The 16,522-nt window shown below is 40.3% G+C and overlaps 1 protein-coding gene across 2 annotated transcripts in view; it reads right to left on the reverse strand.

Moving 5' to 3' along the window:
- CCDC191 (coiled-coil domain containing 191) overlaps window positions 1-16,431 on the reverse strand; it is a 90,392-nt gene extending 73,961 nt beyond the window's left edge. Inside the window, exons 1-3 of one of the 2 annotated variants that reach the window (XM_080824197.1) lie at window positions 16,268-16,431; window positions 13,875-13,913; window positions 6,889-7,027 (exon numbers count right to left, since the gene is read on the reverse strand). In XM_080824197.1, the coding sequence (XP_080680323.1) occupies window positions 6,889-7,027; window positions 13,875-13,913; window positions 16,268-16,357 (268 nt within the window). In that variant the 5' untranslated portion in view covers window positions 16,358-16,431. Of the gene's footprint in view, window positions 1-6,888; window positions 7,031-13,874; window positions 13,914-16,267 lie in introns of both variants that reach the window. The other variant, XM_080824196.1, reaches the window with a different exon arrangement.
- Window positions 16,432-16,522: the final 91 nt, after the last annotated feature.

The raw sequence follows: 16,522 nt of genomic DNA on the forward strand, positions 1-16,522 counted from the left end.
GTGATAGTAGCCTGGACCTGGACAGGAAGTATTAAAAATGGTCCAATTTTAGAAAGTATTGCTTTGAGGTGGAACTGACAGGATTTGCTGATGTAGTAGATATGGGAAATGAGAGAAAGAAGTCTACAAGGTTTCTGGCTGAAGCAACTGCAAAAATGGAGATGCCATTTACTGAGACAGGGAAGGCCGAGGGACAAGCAGGTTTAGAGGGAAGGTCAGGAATTCAGTTTTAGGCTAGTTCAGTTTGAAATGCTTAGGAGATATAAAAATAAGAATGTCAAACAGGTATTGGCTATACCACTCTGGATTTCTGGGGAGAAGTCTAAGCTGAAGAAATAAATGTGGGTGTCGTCAGCATATGGATAGAATTGAAAGCCACAGAAGTGGATGAGAGCACCGAAAGAGAAGATGGATAGAGAACTGGTTCCAGGAATAAGCCCTGAAGAACTCTGGTATTTAGGGGTTGAAGAGATAAGGCAGAACCAGAAAAGCAGACTAGGAAGGAGAGGCCATTGAGGTAGGAGGAAAATCAAATAATGAGATGTCCTGGAAGACAACTTCTATTTGAATTTCTTTCTTAGTAATATTCAGAAATCTTCAATATATATGTATGAGAGAAAATGTCTACTTTAGCAATACCTTCATCACTATCAACATTGTCAAACAGCTCTATGGCTAGGACATAGGGGTTTCAAAGAAAAGTATGTATTTCAGCACTATCGTCATCACCGTTACCATGATCACATAGCGCTGAGGGAATGGAATGTTTCTTACATTAAATGAGGCCAAAAGGTGGGGCACCTGGGTGGCTCAGTCCTTAAGCGTCTGCCTTCGGCTCAGGTCATGATCCCAGCGTCCTGGGATCGAGCCCTGCATGGGGCTCCCTGCTCAGTGAGGAGCCTGCTTCTCCCTCTCCCTCTCCCACTCCCACTCCCCTTGCTTGTGCTCCCTCTCTCACTGCCTCTCTGTCAAATAAATAAATCTTTAAAAAAAAAAAAAAAAAGAGGCCAAAAGGCATTTTAAATAGATAGGAATACAGGACATATAAAATAGAAAACAATGGATCAAGATAGTAGAAACCATGTAAAAAGTATACTAGCAATATTATTGGCTTTCAGAGGAAGGTAGAGAAAGGGAACAGATATTTTTTTTAAAGATTTTACCTATTTATTTGAGAGAGAGAGAGAGAAAGAAAGAAAGAGAGGGGAGAAGGTCAGAGGGAGAAGCAGACTCCCCATGGAGCTGGAAGCCCGATGTGGGACTTGAGCCTGGGACCCTAGGATCACGACCTGAGCGGAAGGCAGCTGCTTAACCAACTGAGCAACCCAGGCGGCCCAAGGGAACAGATATTTACTGAGTAACCCTGTGTACAATAATTCAGACATTTATATGTATAATAATCTACATGTGAATAAGTCAGATTTAATAAATGCCATTCATTAGTAAATAGGGGTTTGCTATGCAGTCCCCCAAAAGAACAAAGAACGGGAACTGCCCTCCCTTGGAGGGTTCAACTGCAGGAACATCTCCTTTTGGATCAGAGGCTCTAAGGCTACATTAAAGCAGAGTTTCTCAAAATATGTTCCTCAGAACATTGGTTCTTATTGAATATATATATATATTTTTAATATTTATTTATTTATTTATTTGACAGACAGAGATCACAAGTAGGCAGAGAGGCAGGCAGAGAGAGGAGGAAGCAGGCTCCCTGCTGAGCAGAGAGCCCGATGCGGGGCTCGATCCCAGGACCTTGGGATCATGACCCGAGCCGAAGGCAGAGGCTTTAACCCACTGAGCCACCCAGGCGCCCCTCTTATTGAATATTAATAGATGATTGATGAGAGGAGAAAAAAGGATATAAGCCTTTGAAAACCATATTCTCTTCATACACTAGTACTTTCCAATGTGTAGCACTAATTCTTCAGGATAGGAATATGGATTTCAGGATAAAAAGAGTTTCAAAGTTAACTGTTTCCTTTGCTGTGCAAAAGCTTTTGATCTTGATGAAATCCTAATAGTTCATTTTTGCCCTTGCTTCTGTTGCCTTTGGCGATGTTCCTAGGAAGAAGTTGCTGCGGTTGAGGTCAAAGAGGTTGCTGCCTGCATTGTCCTCAAGGATTTTGATAGATTCCTTTCGCACATTGAGGTCCTTCATCCATTTTGAGTCTATTTTCGTGTGTGGTGTAAGGAAATAGTCCAATTTCATTTTTCTGCATGTGGCTCTCCAATTTTCCCAGCACCATTTGTTGAAGAGGCTGTCTTTTTTCCATTGGGTATTCTTTCCTGCTTTGTCGAAGATTAGTTGACCATAGAGTTGAGGGTCTATTTCTGGGCTCTCTATTCTGTTCCATTGGTCTATATGTCTGTTTTTGTGCCAGTACCATACTGTCTTGATGATGACAGCTTTGTAATAGAGCTTGAAGTCTGGAATTGTGATGCCACCGACTTTGGCTTTCTTTTTCAATATTCCTTTGGTTATTCGAGGTCTTTTCTGGTTCCATATAAATTTTAGGATTATTTGCTCTATTTCTTTAAAAAAAAATGGATGGGATTTTGATAGGGATTGCATTAAATGCATAGATTGCTTTAGGTAGAATAGACATTTTCACAATATTTGTTCTTCCAATCCATGAGCATGGAATATTTTTCCATTTCTTTGTGTCTTCCTCAATTTCTTTCATGAGTACTTTATAGTTTTCTGAGTATAGATTCTTTGCCTCTTTGGTTAGATTTATTCCTAGGTATCTTATGGTTTTGGGTACGATTGTAAATGGGACTGACTCCTCAATTTCTCTTTCTTCTGTCTTGTTGTTAGTGTAAAGAAATGCGACTGATTTCTGTGCATTGACTTTATATCCTGACACTTTACTGAATTCCTGTATAAGTTCTAGCAGTTTTGGAGTGGAGCCTTTTGGGTTTTCCACATATGATATCATATCATCTGCAAAGAGTGATAGTTTGACTTCTTCTTTGCTGATTTGGATGCCTTTAATTTCTTTTTGTTGTCTGATTGCTGAGGCTAGGACTTCTAGTACTATATTGAACAGCAGTGGTGATAACGGACATCCCTGCCGTGTTCCTGACCTTAGCGGAAAAGCTTTCAGTTTTTCTCCATTGAGAATGATATTTGCGGTGGGTTTTTCATAGATGGCTTTGATAATATTGAGGTATGTGCCTTCTATCCCTACACTTTGAAGAGTTTTAATCAGGAAGGGATGCTGCACTTTGTCAAACGCTTTTTCAGCATCTATTGAGAGTATCATATGGTTCTTACTCTTTCTTTTATTAATGTATTGTATCACATTGATGGATTTGCGGATGTTGAACCAAACTTGCAGCCCTGGAATAAATCCCACTTGGTCGTGGTGAATAATCCTTTTAATGTACTGTTGGATCCTATTGGCCAGTATTTTGGTGAGAATTTTGGCATCTGTGTTCATCAAGGATATTGGTCTGTAATTCTCTTTTTTGGTGGGATCCTTGTCTGGTTTTGGGATCAAGGTGATGCTGGCCTCATAGAATGAGTTTGGAAGTTTTCCTTCCATTTCTATTTTTTGGAACAGTTTCAGGAGAATAGGAATTAATTCTTCTTTAAATGTTTGGTAGAATTCCCCTGGGAAGCCGTCTGGTCCTGGACTTTTGTTTGTTTGGAGATTTTTGATGACTGTTTCAATCTCCTTACTGGTTATGGGTCTGTTCAGGTTATCTATTTCTTCCTGGTTCAGTTGTGGTAGTTTATACATCTCTAGAAATGTATCCATTTCTTCCAGATTGTCAAATTTGTTGCCATAGAGTTGTTTGTAGTATGTTCTTATAATTGTTTGTATTTCTTTGGTGTTGGTTGTGATCTCTCCTCTTTCATTCATGATTTTATTTATTTGCGTCCTTTCTCTTTTCTTTTTGATAAGTCTGGCCAGGGGCTTATCAATCGTATTAATTCTTTCAAAGAACCAGCTCCTAGTTTTGTTGATTTGTTCTATTGTTTTTTTAGTTTCTATTTCATCGATTTCTGCTCTGATCTTTATGATTTCTCTTCTCCTGCTGGGTTTAGGCTTTCTTTGTTGTTCTCTCTCCAGCTCCTTTAGGTGTAGGGTTAGGTTGTGTATTTGAGACCTTTCTTGTTTCTTGAGAAAGGCTTGCACCGCTATATATTTTCCTCTCAGGACTGCCTTTGTTGTGTCCCACAGATTTTGAACTGTTGTGTTTTCATTATCATTTGTTTCCATGATTTTTTTCAATTCTTCTTTAATTTCCTGGTTGACCCATTCATTCTTTAGAAGGATGCTGTTTAGTCTCCATGTATTTGTGTTCTTTCCAAATTTCCTCTTGTGATTGAGTTCGAGCTTCAGAGCATTGTGGTCTGAAAATATGCAGGGAATGATCTCGATCTTTTGGTACCGATTGAGACCTGATTTAAAACCAAAAGACAACTGACAGAATGGGAGAAGATACTTGCAAACGACATATCAGATAAAGGGCTAGTATCCAAAATCTATAAAGAGCTTATCAAACTCAATACCCAAAGAACAAATAATCCAGTCAAGAAATGGGCAGAGGACATGAACAGATATTTCTGCAAAGAAGACATCCAGATGGCCAACAGACACATGAAAAAATGCTCCACATCACTCGGCATCAGGGAAATACAAATCAAAACCACAATGAGATACCACCTCACACCAGTCAGAATGGCTAAAATGAACAAGTCAAGAAATGATAGATGCTGGCGAGGATGCGGAGAGAGGGGAACCCTCCTACACTGCTGGTGGGAATGCAAGCTGGTGCAACCACTCTGGAAAACAGTGTGGAGGTTCCTCAAAAAACTGAAAATAGAGCTACCCTACGACCCAGCAATTGCACTCCTGGGTATAATCCTAAAGATACAAACGTGGTGCTCCGAAGGGGCACGTGCACCCGAATGTTTATAGCAGCAATGTCCACAATAGCCAAACTGTGGAAAGCGCCTAGATGTCCATCAACAGATGAATGGATAAGGAAGATGTGGTATATATACACAATGGAATACTATGCAGCCATCAAAAGACATGAAATCTTGCCATTTGCGACGACGTGGATGGAACTAGAGGGTATCATGCTTAGCGAAATAAGTCAATCGGAGAAAGACAACTATCATATGATCTCTTTGATATGAGGAAGTGGAGATGCAAGGCGGGGGCTTGGGGGGAGGTAAGAAAAGAAAAAATGAAAAGATGGGATTGGGAGGGAGACAAACCATAAAAGACTCAATCTCAAGAAACAGACTGAGGGTTGGTGGGGGGAGGGGGGACGGGAGAGGGTGGTGGGGAAATGGACATTGGGGAGGGTATGGGCTATGATGAGTGCTGTGAAATGTGTAAACCTGACGATTCACAGATCTGTACCCCTGGGGATAAAAATACATTATATGTTTATTAAAATAAAAAAATAAAAAAAAAAGAGTTTCAAAGTATAGGAAGCTTGGGAATTGGGGTAACTAAACATTTTTTAGACAGCATGACTTCTCAGAAACTTTAAGAGGCTAAAGTATATTATGTATTCCCACCAGTGGGTTGGGAGACAGGGTGTGCAAGGTGTAGCCTTGCCAATTTTCAGAACCAATCTCCTTTTCCCATCTCCAGTCTACCAACCACCCAAGACCAAGGGCCTTTACTGCTCACACAGACCACTATACCAGCCTCTCACTGAACTCCCTCTTCCCTCCTTTTCTCCCCTATAATTCACTTTTGTGTATTTAAAATATTGATCTGCTTAAAACCCTTCAATGATGTCCCATCATACTCAGAATAAAATCTAAATTCTCTTACAAGGCTTATAGGCCATATGTAACAGGTATTCTGCTCACTTCTGCAAGCTCATCTCCATTGGGAAGTTCCAGCCACACTGGTTTTCCTTCAGTTCCTGAAGCACACCAAGCTTGTCTGTACTTTAACTCTTGATGCTACCTTTCCCTCTGTCTGGAATGCCCTTCCTCCATTATGGGTTAGCTGGCTTCTTCTTATTACTCAGGTCCAAACCTGAATGATTTATCACTACCTAATAATTTTAAGTTTCCTTTGTTCTTACAGTAGAATGTACATCCCATGAAAGCAAGGGCTTTGCCTCTCTTGTTCAAAACCTGTTCCTCCAGTGCCTAAAATAGTACCTGACACAGGTATAATTATATATATACTTGTATATAATAGATTTTATTATAAACATAAGTTGCTATATATATACTTATAAATAATTATATATATATATATTTTGAATGAAGACATGCTATGAATAAATAGAGCCATTTAATAGAATAAATTAATGGAATAAAAAGAGACAATAGTCTAAATGGAAGCTGGCTTCCAGGACATGGCCGCTCTGACTTTCCTCCTACCTCTGTGGCCTTTCCTTTCCAGTCTTTGCTGGTTCCCCTGATCTCTTCATCCCTAAATGCTGGGGTTCTCCAGAGTATCAGAAACTAAATACTAAATTACAGAGGAGTAAATGTTTTGGAGAGGTAGGAAGGTTAGAGAAGTTTAGACTCTCTTCATAAAGAATAAAGTGGATTTACAAACTAATGGTCAAATGATCTCCTAAGACTAGATCAAGTGATCATGCGCCCCCCATGCTGCAGGAGGGACACCTATAACACCCACCAGGCAGCTGTGTCGTATCAAACTGCCTCTGGATGTGGTTCCATTTTGGGAGACAAAATGGGCCTTAAATATAGCCTTACTTATAATGTTGGAGTTCACTCCAGGACAGATCGGTTTCAGGGAGGTAGAAAGACACAAAACTTAAGAGCAAGAGAAAGAAAAGTCTCCATCCTGTACTCTGAAATGCATCATAGGTTATGTTTTAGCAAGCTGTATTCTAAAGAACTGTTAACACTGCAGCAAAAACGTATTTTCTTACCTTCTGCATAGACTTCATCATGATCCTCTATTTGCTCAGACGCTTCCAAATCTATGATTTTGCTCCAAAGCCTTCTGGACAAATTGGAATTTGTAGCAGAAAATGCTTTTGAAACTGCAAATTCGGAGGCTTTCTCCACCTTCTCTCATATCATAGAAAAAAAACCCATTAAGATGACGACAACCTTGTTAGGGCTAATGGATTTCTCTCCTACTCAAGAAACTGATTTTCTACCACCGACTAAGATACTTCCACTGTTCCATTTTTAAAGGAATCCTGGAGGCTTAAACACCCCAAATAATTTCATTTTTTAAACATGAAATTAATTGCAATAGTTTCCCAAATTTTAACATGTACTCACAATGTTTATTTTTGAACAAAAGTTATTACTTAAACTTTAGATTACTTTTGTTTAGAGCATTAGTGATGGGATCCTGACACTTGGATATTTTATTTTAAATAAAAAATACAGTATTATTAGCTCCCAATGCTACTAGGATCTGCATATGAATATAAAGCAGAGGCAGAGCAGCTACACTTCCTCAAAATCCTACCCCTGGAATGAACCTCCCATCATATATTAAACAAACTATAAGCTCAATTAAATTGGGATTATAACCATCCAGAATGGTTTGAATCAACAGTAAAAACATGGCCCAATTAATGGGATTGGTGGAGGTGGGCAAACTGTTGGCACTTTGATTTACCTGCACAATATAAAAGAACTTCTTTTACAATTATATCCCTGACTTTCTCCCTCCCCACAAACTTGGTCTCCTCCACATCTGCTGTATTCCCAGGCTTCCAACCTAGGTGACAATACCATTTTTTCAGTTCTCAGGATAAAAACCTTAGGAGTCCTTGAATCTATTCTCTCCCTCTTACCCCAAAACCAATCTGTGAGGAAATCTGTTGACTCTATTTTCAAAATATATCCGGGATCTGACCCCTTCTTGTCATCTCTACTGCTATCACCTGGTTCAAAGCACCAGTTTCCTGACAGGTTTTCTGTGATCGTCTCCCACCATAGCTCAGATGGTCCCTTTGAAATGAAAGCCGTACATAACTCTGCTCAAAATCCTTTCATAGTTCCCTATTTCACTCAGAATAAAAATCAAAGTCCTTACCATGTTCTTCAAGGTCCTGCACCATGAAGCCCCTTGTAAACTCTCCAACCTCCTCCTCTGCTACATCCCATTGCTCACTTGATTTCAGCCACACCGGCCTTGTGCATTCCTTCTCAAATGTGCCAAGCATGGTCACACCTCATGGCCTTTGTTCTTACTTCCCCTCTGCTGCACTGCTATCCCTCGATAACCATACGACTCTCTTGCCACCTCATGTCTTTACCCAAATGTCACCTTCATAGTAAGGCTTTCTTGAATTACCCTACATGAAATTGTAACCACCCTCCTCACAGCTCTCTCTATTCCCCTTCTGTTCTTTCTCTATAGCACTTATGACCTCATAACATATTTTACCCTATATTGTCTCCCCTTAGTAGAATGTGAGCAGGCATGTTTGTCCTCTTCATGTGTGAAACCCCCAGTACCTATAAGAGAGCTTGGCATATAACAGGTGCCCCATAAATATTTGTTAAAACAATGAATACATGTAAAATTTATTTTATTTTTTTAAAGATTTATTTATTTGAGAGAGAGAGCGAGCAAGTGCGCAAGCAAGCAAGCGAGCTTGCGTGCACAAGCGGGGGAGGGGGAGAGGCAGAGAGTGAGGGAGATAAGCAGACTCCCCACTGAGCGGTGACCCTGACTCCAGCTTCAATCCTGAGATCACAACCTGAGCCGAAGTCAAGAGTTGGACACTCAACCAACTGAACCACTCATATCCCCCTAAAATTTATTTTAAAAAGCTGTACTTACCCACAGTTTATATTGCTGCCTATTTTGAAAATGATTTTTCCTCTTGCCCTTCATGGAAAGACTGGTAGTACCTCTGCCAAAACTTGCCAGGGACTTTGCCTTTTAAATTCTCAAGGGTTTCATGTATTAAGTTTGAATTAGAAACAGAGGAATAAAGTTGAAAAGCTAAGGGTAATTTGAAAAAGATGTAGAAAACAGAACACACAGGAAAAGATATGAATCAGAAGAAAACATGATCTAATCAGGATTAGAATAAAGAAAGTATCATTCATTCTTTATGAGTCACTCTGGAGAGATTTGTCTCCCACATTATTTCTTGGCCTCTGATGTGCCCAAATTTATGATGTTTGATAACGGCATTTATTGGATGTTCACAATATGCTTGGCACACAGTCCTTCCCTTTAAGGTTTTAAAATTCCAAGACAGCAAGATGAATTTCATATAGATCATGTATGTGTATGTTATATACACATATAACATTTTAAAATGTTAGTATAATCTGAATAAATCTAATATAAAATGTTGCCAAATTCAATGTAGAAAGAATGTGACAACACACCTTGGGTAATTCTTTTTGGGCTTTATACTGTAAAAGCAGTGTCACAGCTAAAAATAAAGAAATGGTTTCCAAAGGTAAATTATTGTGATTTAGTTACTAGTTTGTACTGAGAGTTGACCTCTCCCTCTGCAGTTTTTTGCCCAATAACAATGGTGTAATGTATCTCCCTTCTACTTTGTAACAATTGCTTCAGCCTACATTATAAACAAAGAACCACTAGGGAAAAAAAGATGAACTTTCAGTTTTTAAACTAACATTCACAAACAAAAAATAAACAACAAAAACAGGATTGTAGGTTTTGTTCCTCAGGCTATGAATGAAAGAAAGAACTCTGTATGATAGATCATCTCACCTGAATTGGAATTGGTATAGATTCTTAACAAAGGAAGTAAAGAGAGCTTGGACATAGGGGCAGACTGATTTTGGTAATAGAGAAGGACATGGGCTGGTACTTACAAGGAAGGGTTGTTTGCTTGGCTCTTACAAAGCAAGTGTTTAGAATATCACTTAAAATGAAAATTTTGGTAAAAAATAATACTAGTTTATATTGGGGATTAGAAATAGTCTCTGGGGGCACCTGGGTGGTTCAGTGGGTTGAGGCCTCTGCCTTCAGCTCAGGGTCCTGGGATCCAGCCCCGCGTCAGGCTCTCTGCTCGGCGGGGAGCCTGCTTCCCCCTCTCTCTGCCTGCCTCTCTGCCTATTTGTAATCTCCATCTGTAAGATAAAAAAAAAGAAAAAAGAAATAGTCTCTGTATTTCCCTGTTTAAAATATTATATTCTTACCACTTCATTCAAAATAAATACGTGAAAGACATAAATTATATTTCAATTATATTTCAATAATATATTTCAATAACACAAAGTGTCAATTTAACAGCTTACTATTTAAGCAAGTTGATTGAAGGACTGAAGGCTAGCCCTGTTCTTACTACCTTAGTGGACATTGAGGGGAAAGCAAAACTAAAGTGACTATCAAAGAGTTCACCTTTATCTAACTACCACCTACCTACTACCTACTATTTACTGCGTCGTGTGCAAGACACAACTCAAGAATCGCTCTAAAGGAACACAAAGTGATTAGAAAGAGTTTCTAATCAAATGTTTCTTACTCAGTAACTGTGTTACATGTAAATATATAATTTATAAAGAAACTGTCTTAAGTTACTCCCATGATCTTATAAATACTCAGTAAGAGCTCCTTACATCCCATGACACATATCAATCCCAATGTCCACTCGACAGCAGGAACAGCAACAACAATGCACTCTTTCATTTCCTCAAGGCTGGGAGGTACAAGCACAACTTTCTTAATATACCCTCAAGTGCAAACTGCATGTTTATAAATAATAGTTTGGGGAGTAATATATTTTTCAGAGTGTCCAGTTTTTTAAAAAATCACTCTGTATACAAGCAAATGCTGAATGGAGTCTCTGTTGTGTATGAATACCAATACAATTCCCAGGGGAAAAGTATTAGAAGATGGAATTAGGTGGTTGAGGTGGGTCAGGAGAAGTTGTTCACTGAAAGGGGCATCTCAAGCTGAGTTTTAAGGGAAAGATCTAGATTGGCCCTCCCAGAGAGGAATGGTATCCCAGTCTTGGAGGATCAGTGTGAGTCAAACTAAACAGAAGACAGAAGGGGAAGGAAACTGGCTTGACAAACGTCACATAGAGTATCAGCAAAGGTGTTGTTGCAGGTTGATTTATATTATAGCTAGATTGACAGAGGGCCTTAAATGCCCATCTGGAATTTAAAGTTTCATCGGGTGGCATACAGAATCCCTGAAAGTTAAGAATAGAGAATCAATGAAAATGTTTAGAAAGCTTAAGTATCAAAGTAACAGAATGCACAGGAGTAAAGAGACGAGTCAGTCAATCAAATCAGGATGAGGATAAATTGTAAGTTATAGTGAACTGTTGCATTTTCGGTGGGCTGCCCCAGAACGCAAAGTTCTACTCAAGATCTGCCTGATTCTAAGTGACCTCAGCGTCCCTCCGGAAGACTTACCAACATTTCAGCCTCAAGGTTTGCTTGACTCCTGTATTCCAATGGCCTTTCCCGCAATCGTACTTCCACAATCCACTGACGTGGTCCTGAACCACATCACATAGAATTTTCCATTGTTCAACCCCAAAGCTGATAACCCCTCCCCAACATTGGCCTCCTGTCCATCTCCCTCTTTTGCTCCCCCTCCTCTGCTACACTGGTGTTGCACCTAACCACAACCTTCATCAAATTAGGCCTCCTCCTCCTTTAAAGGGTCCCCTCCTTCCTACTCTGCCTGGATATTCAGCTACTCTCTTACATAAGCCTCAGATCTCTTGCATCTTTGCTTCTGCAGTGAAAACTCTCAAGCCTGGATCAATCTGCTCTACCAATTTTTGGTACCACATAAGATTTTGGTTACCTGATTCAGCCAAGTCCCCAGGGCTGTCCCAGTGATCTCTTCTGTTCGAAGAAAGCCCTTTTTGAACCTTCACCATGCTCCATACCCTTTCCATATTCTCTTCCTTCTTCCATGGAACAAGGTCTAAGCTAACTTTGAGAGGGTGGTGCACTCAAGGGGATTTGGAAGTCTTAGGTCCAGAAGTCCTAACTGTTTAGGATACCCCCAGAGCTGGGTTACATTAGGGAACAAAATCATTAAAGAAGACAGGAGTAAACAGAAAAGTAGTAAGAGAAGCAAGAGAAAACAGGGTCATAAAAAGATAATGAAGAAGAAGATTTCTATAATTTAAAAAAGTGACAACTGTATCAAAGGAACCTTACAAAGTTTGAGGAAGAAGAGAACAGTGGATTTGATCAGGAAGTCATTTATGACAACTGTTTCTGTGGAGTGGTGAGAAACAGAAACAGGAGGAGGAAAATTACTGTAGACACCAGAGGATAATAAAAATGCAAGGGAAGGAGTCTAGACTATATACTCAAAGACACTGATAAGAAAATGATATACCATAATCCGAATGGACTGCAGGGTCAAATAAGGACTTTTTTTTTTTTTTTGAGATGAGAGATTTGAGGGCATAATGGAGACAGAGCTACCACAGAAATTTTAGAGGAATGCTAAAACATCTAACCGGTCAAGCTGTCTGACAACTGCATAAAGTCAGAGCAGAATTTTATCCTTCTCTTTCACTTAACTCTTCCCTTCTGGAGGGAACAGTAACTAAATGTGCAACTGAGCCCTGCAGGGGCTTGGTACTGGGACACTCAGCATAGACACGGAAACTAGGCTTTGTAGGAGGCTGGGAGTGGGCTTCCCAGAGGCTGGCCTCCATAACGGCAGATCTGTTTTACTGGTCTTCTAAGTCATACCTTCTGCAGGAACCAGGAAGCCTTCTCTGCGCTGTCTATATTAGTGTCCCCCACCACATGCTTCTATTACATCCTTAATTTTCCCAAGAGTTTTAAGTAAGTTGTTTAACTCCACTGGACTATAAACTCTGGCAAGGCAGGGATTATACCTGCCCCAAGCATGGTTTTATCTTCAGTGTTCAACAGAATGGACTAGTACTTAGAAGGACTTAATAAAAACTGGCTGGATAAATAAATAGTTAACAAGGATTACATGTGGCTTAGGTTCCATCTGGAACTTATAATGCCTGTCAATTTAGATAAGTAATAGCTCTTCAAAATACAACCAGGCAGAATGATATTTTCCCAGGAAAATGCTGCATGATTTTGAAACATATGCTGCACAAATGAATTGAGTATGGCAAGATGCCAAACTGACACTCAGAGGCACGCACCTGAAGTAGTTTAATAGTACTTTCAGCTTAAATGGTACTTGGACTCAAAAACATATCTCAGGCCTGGAAAAGAGCTCAGAAAGTTAACCTAACTCAATTCCCCCACCTCCCAGAACCCTCAAACATATTCTTCATTAGTCCTAACATTAAGTGGCCATTTTGAATCCACTTGAATACTTCCATTGATAGAAAATACACCTCTTTATGAGAATGCCCGCTCCATTTTTGGCTCCCTCCAGTTATGAGAAAACTCATACGATGCATGCATGGCTTTCCTAATGCATTGGTCCCATAGATCAATATAACTACAGTACAGTCTTTCCAATATCCGAGGAAGGCCACCACATCCTCTCTTACAGCTTCTTCTCCCCTGCTCCTTTAGTCCTCTTCATAGGATCCTCACAACATTTGAAAAAGCATGTCTAGGGACACCTGGATGGCTCAATTGGTTAAGTGTCTGCCTTTGGCTCAGATCATGATCACAGAGTCCCAGAATCAAGACCAAGCCCCACAGCTCTCCCTCCCTCCACCCCTCCCCCTGCTTGTGAATGCTCTCTCTCAAATAAATAAATAAAATCTTAAAAAAAAGAGAGCATGTTTATACTCATTTTCTTGTCATTCATATTTTTAGGAGAAGCAACAGAATGAAAAAGAAATACTAAGGAATCTAAAACTAAAGCAACACAGTCCCATGAGAATAAAAATAGCAAAATATGCACAAAATGGAGATCAGTACTCCTTCCCATCAGATTACGTCTGACCCTAAACTCTCTATCTTAACTGTGCAACATCCTTACCTTAATCCAGTGTTCCACATTGTCAGGGTCAAAGGCAGGCTGTAGATAACATATGGAGAATATTAATACACAGCAATAACTTTATTATTATTATTAATGCTAATTAATATTAATTAACATTAGCATTTTAATCTATCCTTCTGACTAAAGCATATGGAAATGTGTCCTTTTTCTTTCCCCAAGCCATTTCATCAGCAAGTTCAGCAAGAACACAGAATGATGGTCGGAAGAAGAAACATGAAACCTTCGCTGGGAACTCTTCTGTTTTTATCTCCTGCCTAAGCCCACTTGGAGATTCTAATTTAATTGGTCTGGAATAGGGCCCAGGTGTTTTGTTTTTTTTTTTTTTTTTAAGCTCTCCAGGGGGACACCTGGGTGACTCAGTTGGTTAAAGTGGTGAACTCTTGATTTTGCCTTGGGTCTTGATCTTAGGGTCCTGGGATCGAGTCCTGCGTCAGTCTCTGTGCTCAGCACACAGTCTGCTTGTCTCTCTCCCTCTGCTCCTCCTCTTGTATTCTCTAATAAATAAATAATATCTTTTAAAAAAAAATAAAGCTCTCCAAGAGCCAAAATAGAGGAATGCTAGATAGATTCCTTATAAAAAACTAAATAAGCACTGATTAATGAGCCAGATTATTCAAAAGTCATGGAAGCAAATCTGCTTGGAGAAGGGTATGCCCCCTTCCTCAGGTCCCTCTTTTCAAGAATAACCTGTAGCAAGGGGCTTTCCTATCTTACCTACAGCAGGACTGTTGTTTGGTCCAATATAACTGGGGTGGGGGTGGCGGTAGGAGGATGTGGTGGGGGATAATCAATCTTGTCTTATAAAACAGAAAATGAAGGAAAGATCATTTCTACCCAGGTCAGCCAGATATTAATATAAAATTAGAAATCAGACCAGTAGGACACCACCTTTCTTCATTCTCTGTTAACTCTCAGAAGCTCGTAGAATTCCCTGTAACAGTCACTTAACAAACAGAGGTATTTGCTTTGCTAATAATTCAGGGGGCCTTTAAATAAAGAAGGGAATATCTAAACTAGCATACTGTCACATGGAGGAAGGAAAGGTGTAATACTCTCTTTTACTTACATAACACTTCACCTTCAAAGCACCTTAAGATAACTAATTAATGCCGCTGTACTGCTGAATAATTTTGTCACTGCAACAAAGAAAGAGCTGATCCTATTAAAACACAACTGAACTTCAAGAAGCTCTTGTGCTTTTTCCTTTTTATCCTCTAGGCAGTAACAAGGAGTACTAGCAGCAATATCTTTCCTTTTGGAGTTTTAAGAAACTGTCCCAAATTTTACCTTTCATCATCAAGTCTACACCCATGACCTATTTGTGATCCAATCTATTGTGGAACTAGCATATTACAATAGGAGCAGACTCTGTTTCCAACTCTCTCTAGTGTTCCTATCTACACCTCTGGTATCTGGGGCAAGATATTCACCAAGTGGAATATGTCCAGGGCATTATTTAGCAGATATATTTAGAACAAACTGCAAGCACGATTGTCTAGAGCCCTAAGAATGCCACATCTCTACAGAATTTTTTTTTTTTTAAGAAAGTGTAACTTCAGAGTGAAAACAGCTGGTGAAACTGCTCTGGAGCTGGAAGCTGAGAAGCCACTCCATTTTGGTACTCTCACTTACATTTCAAGCATTTATTTTTGTGGCTGTTAAAAAGGTAGTCTGTGGAAAGCGCACACCGTGTGACTATGACTTTGCACATGGCATTTATGTATGTTTCAAGTTTAAAATAGGGTTACCAGTTTTCCATGTCTTTGGATGCTAAGGCATCAAAGGAGGTAACAGATATAAAAAGGAAATGTTGGTTGAATTAAAAAAAAAAACCCGAATCAAGTATTGGTATGTCTAATATCCACTTGCATTCCTGAGTTCGTTTTGATACTTTGTGAAAAATTAGAAGGGAGGAATATGAGGCTTAACATGAAGGTCTTCCCTCTCCAATAACGATCCAAAATTTGGAAAGAAGAGAAGGAAGGAAGGAAAGAGAGGAAAGGGAGGGAGGGAGGATGGAAGGAAGAAAGGAAGAAATGTGCAGGAACGTCCCTAAAATTGCGGAGGTGGGAATGCGAGGCGAGGGAGTTCAAGAATTCTCTTCACCAGGATGGGCACTAGAAGACCTCTCCTGTTTAAGAAGATGAAATAGTTCTTTCACGATGCTGCCCACCAAAGTAGCAAGGTATCCAGACCCCGAAGTTCATAGGCCCCCTTCACCAGGGCAATGCTGTCTACAGGGCGGTCTAGGCAAGGGGGAGCCGGGTAAGGATGCCCCTGGGGGAAGAGGGAGGTAGCGCAGGCCAGCCGGCAGGCCTCGGGGCCGGTCCCCCCGCCCCCTCCCCGAGCTACCGTTTGGGATGGATCACCTTGGGACTCGGCTTCCTTGTAAATTGTTTCCAGCGATTCGGCCCCTTCCTCTTCCTTGAGGAGGACCTTTCCTGGGGGGCCAGCAGCATTTTCCAGGTTCAGGCCCGGACCACCACAAAGCTGGAACGACCGCTCCGTTGCTGGGCTGCTTCCGGGTCGTCCTGGGAGTTGTAGTTCCTCCAGCTGCAAGGAAGGCAGATATGAGGCGCCGCCGAACCACTACTCCCAGGAGGCTTTGCGCAGGCGGAACTGGT

This window comes from Martes martes, assembly GCF_963455335.1.
Source record: "Martes martes genome assembly, chromosome: 1".
In the NCBI taxonomy this organism is placed as follows: domain Eukaryota; kingdom Metazoa; phylum Chordata; class Mammalia; order Carnivora; family Mustelidae; genus Martes; species Martes martes.